The sequence below is a fragment of the Dunckerocampus dactyliophorus genome, chromosome 11, assembly GCF_027744805.1.
Source record: "Dunckerocampus dactyliophorus isolate RoL2022-P2 chromosome 11, RoL_Ddac_1.1, whole genome shotgun sequence".
Taxonomy (NCBI): Eukaryota; Metazoa; Chordata; class Actinopteri; order Syngnathiformes; family Syngnathidae; genus Dunckerocampus; species Dunckerocampus dactyliophorus.
This window is the reverse complement of record NC_072829.1, coordinates 10,724,015-10,740,706: the sequence shown is the minus strand read 5'-3', so window position 1 is coordinate 10,740,706 and position 16,692 is coordinate 10,724,015. Positions and strand designations below refer to the sequence as shown.

At 40.2% G+C, this 16,692-nt stretch overlaps 5 protein-coding genes and 1 non-coding gene across 7 annotated transcripts; 3 read left to right on the top strand and 3 right to left on the bottom strand.

Annotated features, from left to right (window-relative positions):
• Positions 1 to 127: 127 nt before the first annotated feature.
• ndufa1 (NADH:ubiquinone oxidoreductase subunit A1) lies at positions 128 to 951 on the bottom strand. The gene is made up of 3 exons (XM_054792998.1): positions 734 to 951; positions 522 to 611; positions 128 to 247 (listed from the first exon to the last, which is right to left on the bottom strand). Exons 1-3 carry the CDS (start codon positions 833 to 835, stop codon positions 227 to 229), a joined length of 213 nt encoding a protein of 70 aa, XP_054648973.1. The 5' UTR covers positions 836 to 951; the 3' UTR covers positions 128 to 226.
• Positions 952 to 1,637: 686 nt separating this feature from the next.
• On the top strand, positions 1,638 to 9,820 carry upf3b (UPF3B regulator of nonsense mediated mRNA decay). The gene is made up of 10 exons (XM_054792984.1): positions 1,638 to 1,987; positions 2,216 to 2,322; positions 2,395 to 2,501; positions 4,337 to 4,435; positions 6,919 to 7,029; positions 7,101 to 7,144; positions 7,216 to 7,398; positions 7,484 to 7,638; positions 8,129 to 8,444; positions 9,140 to 9,820. The coding sequence occupies exons 1-10, from the start codon at positions 1,877 to 1,879 to the stop codon at positions 9,281 to 9,283; spliced, it is 1,377 nt and encodes a 458-aa protein (XP_054648959.1). The 5' UTR covers positions 1,638 to 1,876; the 3' UTR covers positions 9,284 to 9,820.
• Positions 9,821 to 10,805: 985 nt separating this feature from the next.
• rpl39 (ribosomal protein L39) lies at positions 10,806 to 12,862 on the top strand. The gene is made up of 3 exons (XM_054792005.1): positions 10,806 to 10,892; positions 11,195 to 11,298; positions 12,642 to 12,862. The coding sequence occupies exons 1-3, from the start codon at positions 10,890 to 10,892 to the stop codon at positions 12,688 to 12,690; spliced, it is 156 nt and encodes a 51-aa protein (XP_054647980.1). The 5' UTR covers positions 10,806 to 10,889; the 3' UTR covers positions 12,691 to 12,862.
• sowahd (sosondowah ankyrin repeat domain family d) lies at positions 11,160 to 14,406 on the bottom strand. The gene is made up of 2 exons (XM_054792004.1): positions 14,257 to 14,406; positions 11,160 to 14,167 (listed from the first exon to the last, which is right to left on the bottom strand). The coding sequence occupies exon 2, from the start codon at positions 14,122 to 14,124 to the stop codon at positions 13,255 to 13,257; it is 870 nt and encodes a 289-aa protein (XP_054647979.1). The 5' UTR covers positions 14,125 to 14,167; positions 14,257 to 14,406; the 3' UTR covers positions 11,160 to 13,254.
• LOC129190466 (small nucleolar RNA SNORA69) lies at positions 12,287 to 12,417 on the top strand. The gene has a single exon (XR_008573039.1). It is a non-coding gene; the product is annotated as a small nucleolar RNA SNORA69 (small nucleolar RNA).
• Positions 14,407 to 14,479: 73 nt separating the features above from the next.
• On the bottom strand, positions 14,480 to 16,215 carry pttg1 (PTTG1 regulator of sister chromatid separation, securin). 2 transcript variants are annotated; one of them, XM_054792565.1, is made up of 6 exons: positions 16,102 to 16,215; positions 15,766 to 15,837; positions 15,570 to 15,703; positions 15,417 to 15,498; positions 15,153 to 15,329; positions 14,480 to 14,667 (listed from the first exon to the last, which is right to left on the bottom strand). In XM_054792565.1, exons 2-6 carry the CDS (start codon positions 15,830 to 15,832, stop codon positions 14,591 to 14,593), a joined length of 537 nt encoding a protein of 178 aa, XP_054648540.1. In that variant the 5' UTR covers positions 15,833 to 15,837; positions 16,102 to 16,215; the 3' UTR covers positions 14,480 to 14,590. The 2 variants fall into 2 exon arrangements, with proteins under 2 accessions (XP_054648540.1, XP_054648542.1); XM_054792567.1 differs by having other exon boundaries at positions 15,168 to 15,329.
• Between the last annotated feature and the right edge of the window lie 477 nt (positions 16,216 to 16,692).

Genomic DNA, 16,692 nt, shown 5'->3' with positions numbered 1-16,692 from the left:
CTGAGATTCCCTTGAATTGTACTCTTTCTCTCTGAACTGAAAGTATAATAATGTATTAGTTATATAGACTGTATTTTAGTTCCCTTTGGTGTATTTTATGACGATGATTCAACACATCAGCCATATATCATTTGGAAACGTTTTAATTGATCACATGAACAAACTGCTGTCAGGTAGAACTGTTAAACTGTACAACAAATAACTTTATTCCGGGGGGGTCTTGCGATCAGTGGATGTTCTCAAGTCCCTGTAGAACAAAACAAACATTATCTGTTGGTGTTGCTTGAAAGTCACATTAACACAAACACAAAGTAAGAAGTCCACTGCTGGTCTGGCATCATTAAGGAATAATGTTATTTAAAATGGAAAAAGCTGACAGCTGAAGTGGAACTACACAACTAGCCTTTTTCAACATAATTCTACCTTTGCATATGTATAACCCCTTACACTCTTAATACTTAAATGGATCATGGAATATTAGGCTTAGCATGTAGCCAATGCTGACAGCAGAGAACATTCACCTTGGAGTCAAAGTGCTGTCCCGTTCCCGACACTCGCCGGTCTCTCTCCAACAAGTACCACTGCCACGGAAGCCGGGCGATTCTCTTTTCCTACGTGACAGTCAACCAAACACACATGATTCATAACACACATATTTTATTAATATTACGACATACTTGACGTTGGACACGTCTTGTTTGCATTAGCATTAGCATCACTCCCTCCTCCTCACCTTTCCACCGTTGGTGAACTTGTGGATCTGTGCTGTGGCGACGCCAGGGATAATCAGACAAACTGTCATGATGGCGAAGCCGGGCAGGATTTCATACCACATTGTGGCAGGGAAACTTGAATGTCCACCAAATTCACTGATAGCTCTTTATTTTGCTAGGAAGCTAACAAGATGGCGGCCCCCACTCGAGTCCTTCCACTAGCGGAAGTAGAAACAACGTATCTCTCGCGCTGCAATATTCAGAATAAGATAACAGCAGATAACAGCAGGCGAAAATGCCCCCCAAACAATAACCCCATGTGTTAAGCATAGCACCGTAATCGTGAACATTATTTTAAGACTGATTGGCTTCCAACCAAAACCCCCAAAAGAATATGGACTATGTTTTTTCTACTCTAAAGTTTTTATTCTGAAATAAATAGGCACTTTGTTTAACTGTACGTCGAAAATCAACATTTATCCATCCATCCATTCATTTTCTACACCGCTTCTCCTCGTGAGTAACCAAAATGAAATACTGTTAAATTGAAACATTAATTACTAATTCTGAATTTAAATTTACATTGAAACCGTGTCTTGTATCTGTGGGTTTAGTTAAGTGGTTCTCAGTTATTTTCTTTCATGCCCCCAGTGGGGGACAGAGATGTTTTCTCGCTACCCTCCCGATTTTAAATGCTATTGAGAAACTGATAATATCTAATTATTTAACTGGACTGTACAGACTGAAATCGAAAATCAAACCAGCAAAATGCAAAAAAAATGGAGAGAAGTGATGCATACAAGCCTATTTAAGAGTCAAACATGCAGAGTACGACATGTTGGCAGATCTGCACTAATATTGAAAGTCCTCCCTGCCTCTCACGCCCCCCTGACAGTTCACCGCGCGCCCCCTGAGGGACCCGACCCACTGTTCGACAACCCTGGTTTCGTTGTATGTGGTTGGTGACCCCCCCCCCCCCCCCCCCCACACACACACACAAGTTCCGCTAGATGGCGGTACGGCACTTGTCAAGTTGGGTGCCCGCCGCCGAGCGTTTCAAAAAAAGACGACGAAGAAGAACACCCACCTCGGCTAACTTGCTAAAAAAAAGTAAACAAGTCTGACTGGGGAATGACACAAAGTTCCAACGTAGCATTTAAAACATGAAGGAAGACAAGGAAAACACTCGTCCCAGGGAGAAAAGGGTGGAAATAATGTGCGATGATGCGGAAAGGGCGGAGAAGTTGAAGGAAAAGAAGGAGGCCATGACAAAGGTAAAACTATTGAGCTAGCCTAGGCTAGGTTAGGTTAGCTTCTTGCTACTAGTAGTTTGGTGTTGACACGACGTCCATTATTTTAACCCTATTACATTTAACAGCATGTTATTTTTGTATCATGTTAGACGTCAACAGCATTTTATAACAATTTTTAAACTAATTATAACAAAAGCCGTCCTATCTTCTCATTGATGTATATTAATGGAGAAGTCACGTTTCTTTTAGATTGTGATCAGAAGATTGCCACCAAGCCTAACTAAAGAGGAGCTGGAGGAGCAGCTCCAGCCACTCCCAGAAGTGGACTACCTGGAGTTCTTCTCCAATGACACCAGGTGAGATTGTCACACCCCCAGCAAGGAAGTGACTAAAAAGTAGTTTAACTGATATTACATACTCTGTTTCAGCCTTTACCCTCACCTCTTTGCAAGGGCGTACATCAACTTCAAGAACCAGGAAGATATTGTTCTGTTCAGGGATCGATTTGATGGCTATGTGTTCATTGACAATAGAGGTATGATGTGAAAGTCCTGATTTTACATTTAAACATGTGCATATACAGTCGTGTGGAAAAAGTGTTTGCCCCCTTCCTGATTTCTTTTTTTTTTTGCATGTTTGTCACACTTAAATGTTTCAGATCATCAAACAACTTTTAACATTAGTCATTGACAACACAACTGAACACAAAATGCAGTTTTGTGTTCAGTTGAAACTTTTTCATTAAGGGAAGAAAAAAAATACAAACCTTCATGGCCCTGTGTAAAAAAGTGACCTAATAAGTAACCTAAACCTAATAACTAGTTGGGCCACCCTGAGCAGCAAAAACTGCAATCAAGCATTTGCGATAACTTGCAAAGAGTCTCTTACAGCGCTGTGGAGGAATTTTGGCCCATTTCTCTTTGCAGAATTGTTATAATTCAGCCACATTGGAGGGTTTTCCAGCATAAAACACCTTTTTAAGGTCATGCCACAGCATCTCAATAGGATTCAGGTCAGGACTGTGACTAGGCCACTCCAAAGGCTTTTTTTTGTTTTTCTTCAGCCATTCAGAGGTGGACTTGCTGGTGTGTTTTGGATCATTGTCCTGCTGCAGAACCCAAGTTGGTTTCAGCTTGAGGTCACGAACAGATGGCCGGACATTCTCCTTCAGGATTTTTTGGTAGACAGCAGAATTTATGGTTCCATTTATCACAGCAAGTCTTCAGGTCCTGAAGCAGCAAAACAGTCCCAGACCATCAGACTACCACTACCATATTTTACTGTTGGTATGATGTTCTTTTTCTGAAATGTGGCCTTACTCTTACACCAGATGTAATGGGACACATACTGTACCTTCCACCTTCAACTTTTGTCTTGTCAGACCACATAATATTTTCCTAAAGGTCTTGGGGATCATCAAGATGTTTTTTTGGCAAAATTGAGATGAGCCTTAATGTTCTTTTTGTTCAGCAGTGGTTTTTGTCTTGGAACTCTGCCATGCAGGCCATTTTTGCCCAGTGTCTTTCTTATGGTGGCGTCATGAACACTGACCTTAATTGAGGCAAGTGAGGCCTGCAGCTCTTTGGATGTTGTTGTGGGGTCTTTTGTGACCTCTTGGATGAGTCGTCGCTGCTCTCTTGGGGTCATTTTGGTTGGCCGGTTCACCACTGGTCCATGTTTTTGGCATTTGTGGATAATGGCTCTCACTGTGGTTTGAGTCCCGAAGCTTTAGAAATGACTTTAGAACCTTTTCCAGACTGATAGATCTCAATTAATCTCAGTTATGTTTTAATGGGGGGCTGCAGGGTGGCCGAGTGGTTAGCATGTTGGCCACACAGTCAGGAAATGTGTGGAGTTTGCATGTTCTCCCTGTGCGTGCGTTGGTTTTCTCCGGATTCTCTGGTTTCCTCCCACATTCCAAAAAAATGCATGTTAGCTTAATTGGCAACTCTAAATTGTCCATAGGTATGAATGTGAGTGTGAATGGTTGTTTGTCTATATGTGCCCTGCGATTGGCTGGCGACCATACCAGGGTGTACCCGGCCTCTCGCCCGAAGTCAGCTGCGATAGGCTCCAGCATTCCCGCAACCCTAGTGAGGACAAGCGGCATAGAAAATGAATGGATGCATGTTTTAATAGGGGGCAGCAATCACTTTTTCACACAGGGCCATGTAGGTTTGGATGTTTTTCTCCCGTAAAAAAAAATAATAATTTCAAAACTGCATTTTGTGTTCAGTTGTGGTGTCATTGACTAACATTTAAATATATTTGATGATCTGAAACATTTAAGTGTGACACAATAAAGAAATCAGGAAGGGGGCAAACACTTTTTCACACCACTGTAAGTACTTACACGTTTTGTCTAAACAGGACAGGAGTACCCAGCTATTGTGGAGTTTGCACCTTTTCAAAAGACGTCCAAAAAGAAAAGCAAGAAAAAGGATGCGAAGTGTGGAACAATAACTGAAGGTATGGGATTTTTCCCTACAGGAAATCATGTAACATAGGATTCATCTACAGTATAGTATAGCAGCTATCCTAGCTGTCATACAGGGGTTAAAGAAGTTAACCACAGTGACTCTTAAGATAGAAAACCACTGTCTTTACTTGAATGACAAAGGTGTAATATGATAGTAATTTATTAACATGTTAATGAAGTTAACCACAAAAAAATCCCATATATATTGTTGTTGTTTTGTCACTGTCTTTTCTTAACACGCTCCCGTCAAATGAATCTAAAAACAATCAGAAGAAAAAGAAAAATATACACCAACAACAGTTTTTCCCCATATCAAATAATGAAAAAAGAGATATGTTCCAGGTTTAAACTGTGACTATCATAAAACCTTTATTAACTGTAAAGGCAACATTAAGAGACATTTTCACCTTCTTAAGTGTCATACAGTTGTTAAAAGAAGTTAACCACTGTAAATACAGGGTTATTCAAACAGATGAACCAATGTCATAACACAATATTTTCAGGAAAAGCAATAGAAAACGTCAGCCAAGTCACAAGTATTCTACTCACAAGTGTTATTTCCTGTCTTACAAGTGTCCAGTGTGGCCACCACCTGCGGTACGGTGGTCGCTGTTGTTATTCATTCAATGAACACTTGTAAGACTGTCAATAAAGTGGAACTGCTGGAAATAGAACTCTGTAAAAAAAAATGTAAATAAACACTATTTTTGGAATAAGTTCAGGGTTTCTGCTGCATGTAATTGATCGTGGCGGCACGCCACTACAAAATAAAAGCCGCCACGCCTTAAAAATGACCCTTTTTTAAAGTTGAAAACAATGCTAAGTAACATATTGTATGAATGGACATACAGTATATACTGTAGCTTATTGTTTACACACATATTGACCACAGTTAGTTTGAAAATGTTTCACTGCGCTGTATTTGAGAAATATGCAGCGGAATCACCTGTCTGCCGTGTTGGCAGTTGTGCACGTCCGAGCAGATAAAATTACACGTCTTATGTTGACTTTCGCTTTGTGACTTGTTATCGTGAGAGTTGATGACAGCTCGTCACAGGCGTGCCAGCGTGTGTGATCGATGACGTTTCAAATCTCATTAGACTTTGTGGCATCTTTGTTTACACATTTCGCCTCTCACTGCCTCTCGGTGGCAGCTAGCTAGCTTGTGTTTTTTGGGGGGGTGGGGGGTCACTATTGGGTCACTACCGCGTGCACACAGAGTCCTGTAAGCGAGCGTTGTGAGGAGTAACAAGCAAGCAAACACAACTGGGTGATTCTACTGAAAGGGGTGCCAGCGACAGTGTAGTTATTTTGTGGGCCACTACGCACAAACTACAGTGATTTGAAGCCATAGCCATGTGAAAATATACTGCAAACACATTGAATAAACAGGGGAAACAGTGTTGAATACTTTCTTTGTGCCTGTTGTGTATAAAACACAATCCGTTTAATCTCGTTTGTGAAGTCATTTTGTGACATAGCAAAGACATGAAATAAATAATATAAAACGGTGGAACTTATGTTTCAGGTGTCGTGATTCCCGAAGTGTAACACCTCTTTGTGCACCAAACGCATTTTGCTGCATCCAAAACATGAGCTTTGACCAAACACCAACAAAATTTGACACCCCTTTAAACATAAACTGCGTATTCTACACACAATGCTGCTAAAAGTGAATCAAGGAAGTGTATATGAAAATGAGATGACGTCTGCATTGACACGCAATGTGAACTTCAGAGTATTTCTGGGTTATTTCTCAGTTTTTTCTTTGTCATTAATCACTAAATCACAAAGAAAGTGACACTGATTCAAAATCAGAATTATTGTGATTGATTGGGACTTTTCTTTAAGTGCAATTGTTGCTAAAAGAGTCAAAGCCCATTTTATTTTCATTGTGTTTTTTGTTTGTTTCATTCATTATGTTGTTTGTTTAATGTATTTAATTTAAAAGCTCCTGACATTCCAATTACAATTTAGATATTCTTGAGAAATGAAAGTTTATTGCTTTTGATACGGTGTACTTGCATTGTTATGCCATATATTCCCATTACATTAATGGATTCATGTTGACAATAATGTAGTTTATCGGCAATCATTTGTAGGATAATTATTGTCCTGCAAAGTTTTTTTTATCATGACAGGCCTAGCTATAAGAATGCCAAACAAAAAGCAAAACATGCATATGCATGCATTGTAGTTATCCAGCATGACATCATTTGATGGTTCAAACTTTTGGGTTTGGGCTGCAATGTAAGTCCAAATATGCTATGTTAAATACATTCAACCACCTTTGTTATAGGAGACAAAGGAAACCGTTGTGTTTAATTTTGTGTTTATAATATGTGCCGCAAATGGCCCCCGGTCCAGACTTTGGACATACCTGCTTTAGATGCAAATTTGTTCCCAAAAATGTTGGCGAAATTCCAAATTCTCCAACTTATGAGATACTTTTAATGTATTTTTGTTGTGTTAGATCCGGATTACAAAAAATTCCTGGATTATTATAACCGAGATGATGAGAAATTGACCTCCACGCCTGAGACGCTGCTAGAAGAGATTGAAGCCAGATCAAAGGAATTAGTATGTAGGTAAACATACAAATAAAAGCTTTTTGCGTTTATATTTCACGAAATCTAAGCTTATCCTTTCCTGCAGCTAAAAAGACAACACCTCTGTTGGACTTCCTGAAGAATAAACAGGTAAGTCACGTACATCAGGAATGTAAATGGAGGTATCGTAAATCCGCTGACAGACGCTGGAAACCCTTTAGAGAATCAGGGAGGAAAAGAAAGAGGAGAGGAGGAGGAGGGAGCTTGAACGCAAGCGCCTTCGTGATGAGGAGCGTCGCAAGTGGAGGGAGGAGCGCAAACGCAAAGGTGCCGACAAGATGAAGAAACTGGACAAGCTGCCAGAGGGTGACAAGGACCACGTCAAAGAGGAGCCAAAAATCAAAGTAAGGCATAAAAAACTTCATGCCAATCCCCCCCCAACCTTGATATATCGCAGAAACAACTCCTATTTATTTGTCCACCGTATAGCTGCTGAAGAAGCCCGACAGGGGAGAGGAGGCTGACACTGACAAAGCTAAGGAGAAGTTTAAAAAAGTAGATCGGACGATCAAAGAAGACAGAACCACGGGCGGTGGAGATCAGAGGAGACGCCAGAATGAGAACAGGGAGGAGCGAGGAAAGAAGTAAGTTATGATTTTATTTCATTTCATTTTTGTAGGCCCCAAAGTACACATGTTTTTGCTTTACTTGCATCCGGGTTTGCATTACATTCGGAATTTCAAACATTGTAGTTATACATGTATTTTAATTATTTTTTTATACTCCATTTTACTTTTGCTGCACATTGTTCTTAAACTCTTTGACACCTCTTTCAGTGCATCTGTTTTATTTGGTATTTTGAATGCTGTATTATAATATTCTTTGATTTTATTTCTGCTGCTCCAAAATATTTGACTTGCACCTGGCTTTATGTAAGCTTGATACAGTAATTATATGATACTTTAGATTTATTTCAGTATTTTTTATTTTATTTATTTTTTCATTTGCTTTCATATTTGATCCTTTTATCATTAGCTTTTATTATTGCTTATTTTATTACAATACTTTCAACATTTTGTATTTTATTTTTGAACTTCAGTTTGGATGTTTTTAATTTTGTTTTTCCTTGTACAGAGCAGACGAGGAGGGCCGCAAGGAGTTCCGGGAGCGCGACGGCGACCGCGAGCTAGACAAGGAGCGGCGCCAGAAGGAGAAGGAACGCATGAGGCGGCAGGACGAGGAGCGACGCCGCAGGAGGGAGAAGCAAGATGGGGAGAACGCCAGCAGGAGACAGACGGAGGAGGAGGGGGTCAAAAAGGAGCGACAGCGTCCCCCTGACAAGAAACGGGGCGACAACGTGGCCGAGTCTGCTCATGCTGAGAAGATGGAGAGACCTCCTCGAGAAAACAAGAAAGACGACAGCGGCAAAAGAGAGAGGCTTCGGAATAAAGTAAATCCATCCATCAGTCACTCAATCAAATCGATACTTGTACATGTGCAACTTCCTCATTATACACTGTATTCCATAAAGTCATGTACCGGTAACTGCTATTTATTTAATAGTAACACTAATATCTTTTATTTAAAGGGCCATTTTATTTATTTAATATATTGTTATAAGTATTATCATTTTTCATGATGATAAGTGGATATTCTTCCAAGGACATTCCTGGTATTACATTTGGGTTAAAAAAACAAAACAAAACAAAACATGTTTTCATTAAATCATAAAAAAATATTTAAAAATCCTCACAGATCAATACAACAAAATAGACAACAGTCATTCAATTTGCTTAACTGATCAAAATATATATATACTTTTTATATTTATTTGTATCCTATTGAGAGGAAGACTGCGCATTAAGTGGACATTAAAACTGAACTTAAAAACAAATATTTAATAAATATTTGAATATGCTATTTTATAAATAGATATGTTCCAATGTGGTTTAATCTCATTTGATTAGATTGTTGTGAAGCTCTTGGAAAAAAATCTAAATGTTTTAAATTTTGAAATATGTTGATATTATTCAATTATTTTATACTTGTAGAGTATATACTGTATATCCAGCTAACTTATCTATGTAAAAAAATATAATAATTGAAATTCATTGTTAATAGTAAATACTGCTGTTTTTGCATCAGGATCGTCCTGCTATCCAGTTGTACCAGCCTGGAGCCAGAAGCCGCAATCGACCAGCCGGAGGGGGGGGAGGGGGCGACTCCATCTCTGCGGACAGGAAGCCAGATGCAGAGACGAAGAAAGCATCTGACAAAGGCGAGGACTGAGCAAGAAAATCTACAGTATTTGGAGCGTCTTTAAGAGTGAGGAGAGCGATGCTCAGCTCAGCGTGTCGCCTCAGGGCTGCGTGAGCTGATGATGGCTTCTTGCTAGCTCTCCATGTTTGAGGCCCTGATATGATCTAGTGGAGCCTGGCATTGCTTCAAACTGACCCTCTTTAGTTTGATTTTGTTAGGAAAGACAACGTTTGGTTTGTAGGGCACTTAAAGTAAAGCCAAAGCTTTGTTAGGACATAAACTCCAAAGTGACCTTATGATTTCAATATTGTTGCGGATATTCCATTTTCATTGGATGATAGGCGGTAATCAACTTGCATGGACAAGCTTCTTGCATCTTTTCAGTTTCATATGCACGGACCATACTGACTATTCCTGAATGCACATAAATTGCCTTTCTAACTGCATGCACACCTCAGATTTCACCTGCAGCCTTCCCTCTGTTCTGTCAGCATCAGCCAGTGATGCACCAAGCTGAATATGAGAACATGTCACTTCTCCTGATGGCAACAAGAACATAAAGATATATTAAAAGTCTTTGTTTTTGCATTTCATTGGTGAAAATATGTTCCAAAAAAAATTGCTTAAGTTGTGGTTCATCTGTCAGGCTAATTTGCCCATAATGACATAAGTTATGTCGTAATTATTATGTTTATACATTGTCATATATACTGTATATATACTGCTCAAAAAAATTTGAGGAACACTTCAAAAACACATCAGATCTACAGTAAACTGGAGGAAAAATGATCTTGAATATCTTTCCTGATAATAAGTGGGTGATTATTAGTAAGAAAATGATGCCAAATAATTTGATAGAAATGAAAAGGATCACTCTATAGAGGGGGGAAATCAAAGACATCCCAAAAATGAAAGTGAAAAAAGTATGCAGCACACTGGTCCATTTTGCCAAAATGTCATTATAGCAACTGGACCAGCTCTCCTGGAGTAACTACCGTCTCCTTGAATCTCCTCCATGCCTCCAGGTACCACAGTGATGCCCTGGTCCAGATCTGGGAGGAGATCCCCCAGGACACCATCCGTAGTCTCATTAGGAGCATGCCCCGACGTTGTCAGGCATGCGTACAAGCACGTGGGGGCCACACAAACTACTGAAAATCATTTTGAGTTGCTACAATGTCATTTTAGCAAAATGGACCAGTCTGCTGCATCATTTTTTCACTTTCATTTTTGGGGTGTCTTTGATTTCCCCCCTCTATAGGGTGATCATTTTCATTTCTATCAAATTATGTGGCATCATTTTGTTACTAATACATCACCCACTTATTATCAGGAAAGATATTCAAGATCATTTCCCCCCAGTTTAGATCTGATGTGTTTTCGAAGTGTTCCTCTAATTTTTTTGAGCAGTATATATATATATATATAATTATTATTATTATTGTTATGTTATATACATTATTAGAAGAAATGTACATTTCACTTAATATATTAGTAGTACACCGTTATCTCCTGAGGGTGTCGCTGTCTGTAAAAGGCAATGATAGTTTGCCAGAAGTCTTATTGGCTAAAACCGACAACGTCACTCCTGTCTTCCTCTTCTACCAACGCCATAGTGGGGAAAGGACTGGTGAAAATGGTAAATGCTGAAATCATCTAACATCCATTGGACTATACTCTCTAGACTATTTTGTGTGGTCGGAATACTTAGCTGATATACACACGCTACCATTTATATTGTTATGTCACTTGTAAAGATTACAGTTTAGATTTAATAAGCCGCCGCAATGTAACGTTGCGTACATGTAGCTAGCTCTCCATGAATGAAGCCACTGTCGCTTCTTAGTTTCCATAAGAAAACCTTGTCTAAGATGCGTTCAGGTAACCGTGCAGTTCTTTAAGTATATTATGGGGTGTATCTTGTTTTATGTGTCGTTTTAGTCGTCCCACAAGACTTTCAGGATCAAACGCTTCCTGGCTAAGAAGCAGAAACAGAACAGGCCCATTCCTCAGTGGATCAGAATGAAGACCGGGAACAAGATCAGGTTGGTGGCTTACACTCCAGATGCAAATACCTTAAGTTTAAAATGCCATTAACTTGTGGGAACGTGCACCGTATAATGCAGAGTTATTAACGCTGTAGTGGCCATTGAAAACAGTAGTTATTGCCTGTCAAACTCATGGTTGAAGTTCTATTATATATTGGCATTAACCAATAGCTGTTTGCCCTCATTCATTAATGATTTTAATAGAAGGTACCTACCTCCTACCCCTAATAGAAGGTACCTACCCACAGTATCATCAATCTGCATGTAGGTAGGCTTTATTGCAGGATTGTGTGCATGCTTTTGGTAAGTTTTTCACAAACACTCAAAGTTAAGTGCACAGATTCAGCGAGTTTTTAAAGCTGCAAATATGACTTTATATGAATATGAATAATCAGTCTGGAATGATTGGACTTTTGTAATCATCTTTTTAACATGCTTTTATCTTACGAGTTTTAACACAAGCGTCAAAGTCTGTTCTTTTATGAACATTAAAAAAATACAACAGGTAGGGCAAAAAACTTGGTGGCTTATTACAAAAGTGGAAAAAAACACATTTGAGGGAGAAATCAGTATATTTTGCATTTTTAATTAAAATGATTAATTGAATAGCAATAACTGACAGTGTGTTGGATAATTGATTAATCATTGATTGTTGCAGCTTTCGTTCCATATGCATAGTTTCCTATAATGCCTTATTTTACATTGAAATCAACATTCATTTAATAGTCAATATACCACAAGTTTTGACTTGAATGAATCACTCTGCTCAAAGCTAATATAATTTTTATTTTCAATCTGCTCAAAACAGTAGTGCTTATTCGGGATTGTCTGCACTTAAACAGCAGCCAATAAATATGCTTAACATGCTGCTCCATAACATGATTTCATTGGTTAGCTACACACTTGGCAGTAAACAGGGTTTCATGTTAAGTCAAAAATCACCCATTATGAAGTGCATCATTGTTTATGGCGGATTAAATGGAGCAAAGCAGGTCTGCAATTGCAGCACTTCGTTGATGTGAAATGCTGTCATTAACCCTGCTGAGAGTACACTTCGGCTTCAGAGATCATCTTCTTCTCTGAGGGGGAAGAAGCTCCTCTGTTGCTGAAACACTACTGCTGATTGCAACAAAATGGCTTGTCCTGCTCAATTTTTGTGTATTTGGCTGTCACTGTTTTCTTACGGCTGGTGGAAGCAAAGAAGAATTTAAGACAGTCGATATTGTCACACAACGTTTGCTGCTGTTTGGACTCAACACTGAATGCATATCTTTGTTCCGTTATTAGAATACTGAGGAGAGAGCGCTTGCAATATAATCACGCATGCATGTTGATTTCAGGTACAACTCCAAAAGGAGACACTGGAGGAGGACTAAGCTTGGCCTGTAAACCTGACCTGGTCCATGTATCCAGCGTCCCTCCTTTCCATCCTACCAGGACCTCGGGCTGCTGGGCTTCACCTTTTTTATTTTGGAGGGGGCCTCCATGTCATCTGGAGCTGCAGCTGTTTTTTGTACAGATTCTCTGGTTTGACAATAAAACATCTGTAATCAAGCTATAACATGACTGTGTGTATTTCAACATTTTTAGATATGTAAAGTTAATTATGACCTTTTAGCAGCCAAAACGTACTACAGTATTCCTTACTGCTACTTTAAGTGTTGCCCGGTGTTTCTAAGCCAACAGGGAGGCCAAGGAGGGGAGTTGATGCAAAATGAGAAACTCTTGAGGCTTTTCAATCTGCCCACGCAGCAAATTCTTGCATGAAATAGCAATGCAGCTCATTTGAAGCTCATGTTTGATTTGAGGTCAGCTTTGGTGGCCTCAGCCAAATATAACTCTGGAAAAACAAGCTACACTAGTGAGTGCTGTTGCTATGTCAACCCAGATATTTACGTTGGATCAAGTCAAGCAAATTTAACGGTACCTGTGATTAACATTAACATTTGTTGGTCAGCGTCTGTTTCCACGAAAGGAGAAGATCCTTTTCAAAGAACCAAACCTCCAGCTGCCTCTACTCGTCCTGTCGAACGAGCTGACCTGGTCAGTCAGTCCGTCCACTTCCTCACACGGTGCAGCGTCAACGACGCTGCTGTTGTTGCTGTTGTTATTCGCATTAGGCGCACCCCAACCGGTGTGCTCGTCATCCCACATCCCGAGCAGCTCCTTCATCTCTATTGGAGCATCCGACCGCAGGTACTGCCAGGCCCTCCTCCCGCTGTAGTCCATGGCGTCCACGTTGGCACCGAAAGCCCCCACCAGCAGCTTGACGACCGCATAGTGACCGTGCATGCTGGCGACGTGCAGCGGGGTCAGTCCGCCGCTGCCCCGCACGTCCACGCTCACCGGAGCACCGCCTGCCTTCTCGGCGTGGTGTAGGAGCTTGAGGAGGGTGTCGTCTCTGCCGCGCTTGGCCAGCCAGTGGAGGACGGAGTAGCCACTGATGAAGTCCCGCCTAGTGAGAAGAACCGGGTCCTCTGAGACGAACTCTAGTAGCGTGTCATAGTTGCCCTCCACGGCTGACAGCATCCATGCGTGCTCCATGGGGTACAGAGCCCACGGGTGGTCCTGCTCTCCGGTAGGTGCGGAAGAAGAGGTCAACCCGCCTCGCAGTGCAGGTGTAATGGAAGCTCGGTCTGGACCTGCAGCAGCACTGCCCTTCTTGTCTTCCTGCCTCCTATGCAGCAGCCTTGACCTCCGCTGAGAAGCACCGGACATACCCGGCATGCCATAGCCATACCGGGAGAGGCGCTCTATAACTTGGGCTTGTCTGGCGTAAGTGTCGGTAGTGGCAGCCTGTTCCCCCAAGCTGCCATCATCCATGTTTGCAAGACGAGACGCCACTTCCGTTTATGTGGACGACAGTCTTTAACAAGAGATCAAATTATAAAGTAGTTCCTTCGCCGTTTCGACAATTTACACATTTTAGTGCGTAATGCTTCAAGGGCGACTCACCTGTACTGCTCTCATTCCACATGCACGTTTGAAAGCACACGAAAAAGAGTATGGATCTCAGTAATCATTCATTTAAACTCAAGTCTAAAAACGTCAAACGACTTTTCATTTTCCCCAAAATTGAGGAAGTGAGCCAAAGTTCATAGTAAAGCAAGCCAATGGAGGGAGTGCTGATCATGTGACCGCTGCTGATTTCAAAACCAGGAAGTAAAAGTCTGTTACAAGTGTTTTATTGAACAAGTGACAATACATTGCAAATAAGTGTGCTTAAAACAATAAAACCTTCACTCCAGTAAAGCTGAACATGAACAGGATAAGTAAGATTGGATATTATTCAGTCACTATCAGGCTCTGGTGGAACAGTCAGCTCTTCAAGTGTTTGCAGGAAGGCATCTAGTTCTGCATAGTTGCCTGGAAGGAAAAAAAAAAACAAAAACAAATCAGGTATAATCTCCAATTATGCCACAGTAGCTGCTTTTCATGATCGCTTGACAAATAAGCAGCAAATATTTACACAGGAATGTCTTGATTGCCAAATTTGAATAAATAATAAAAAAAGCCTGCTCAAGATACTCCAGCGGTGTACAAATACTTTTGTCCAGGGTCACCATACTAGTCTTTACTTGTACCATCATTTTTGTTAAGTGGTCACATTTCTTTACGCTTGTGACAGATACCATTAAAGAACTGTTTGCATATTATGGGCTTAGCTTAGTTTTTTTTTTTTACATTTTTTGCATAATGTGAAATTTGTACTTCAAAAACAATTGACTGTATAGTTAAAGATTTTATAAATGGTGATGTTTGACCCTGGAACAGATTAATTCTGTTTCCAGCATTTCCCTGTGGGACCATGGAGGTCCCACTGTATGTTTTGTCACCGTAAGGGAGATCACCATAAGTCTCGATACCAGAGCATTGTGGCATCTTCACAGGTGACATGCTTGGCAGCGGTGCCAGGTATGCAAACAGGTCTTCCTCAGAGGGCAGAGGACCTTGTGGGAACCCCACACCAGACAGAGGAATTCCACCTAGAGGAATCAGATCTTCTGGGACACTGTATTTCTCAAACTCTGGACAAGAAAAAAAAACAAAACAAAAAAGTAAGATGAGTAGCCCTATTTTTTTAGTTTGAGGAACATTAAAATGGCCATAGTCACCCAAGGGATCATAGGGAATCATCTTCTCAATTTCTGGATACTCCTCTGATTTCTTCTGTGGAAGAAGTTTGACTTTGGCTTCCTGTGCAGGGATCAAAGAAACATCAGTGTGGAGATGATAAAAGCGCATCAATCATATAAGCTCATTCCGACCTGAAGCTTCACAGGTTTTTTCTCTTGCACTTTGACAACAGGGGTGGAAAAGTGTGTATTGACAACTCCAAAGGCCTTGCGACCGGGAGCCAAAGGAGTTCTCATGGTCTTCGCTGGAGTTTTCAGGGATTTATCTGCTCAGTTGAGAAATGCATTAATTCATTTCCTTTCAAGTTAAACGTAAGGTTTTCCTGACCTGGTTTGAAGCCAAGATGGGACAGTCTCAGACCATCATTTTCACGCTCTGTAATCATGTGAGCCATTGTAGCTGAGGGAAAAAAAAAGACATGCAGTAGTGCTTTTATGGGGACCAGTCAATACAAACTTTATCTCCTAAACAACAAAACATATTGAGTTAACGTCAGGCCGACATTTTTGAAAAACGTTAGAAACGCATACAGTAAACAGCTAGGGTTAGTTTGGCTAATTGTAGCAGCCAGCGTTAAACATGCTACTTCTTCAACAATGTAAAAAAAACAACAATGGAGAGATGAAAAAGGGAGACATCTCAAAACATGGATGCAACTATTACCTGAACTGACGTCCTATTTACGAGCGTTTTCCTGACAGCAGGAAAAAGTTGTAATAGAGACACAAATGAAGGCGGTTCCTTTTTAAATTTGCTGCCCTCACGCCATTGGTTGCCTTTGTGTACAGGATGTCAGGGGGCGTAAACCTACAAGTCAACTTCCGTTTTATGGTAGACTTTTTTTAAATTTTATTTAAAGGTTTTAAAAGAGATTTTAATCTGGGATTGTCGACAAGATCCGTCATATAATTGCGGTTATGATTAAAAAAAATACATAATTTAATCATCATAGTACCACCGTATTTTTTTTTATATAATTTTGCAACTAGTTAAGTACGTTATTAAAAAAATAATCGAAACAAAAATTGGGAAACCGCAGTCTTGTATTTTAATAACTTAGTAAAATAATGTATTATTAGGCGGAATTGTAATATAACATATTTTAACTGTGCTAAAAACAATTTGTACTCTAAATAATTGGGTGCCTTTCATCTTTAAAGAAATGTCCTTGGTCTTTTATTTTTATCTTAATGCTGTAAATTATAAAGACATTCCAAACTGATGCCAAACTGTCATTGTTTCTGTAACAATGAC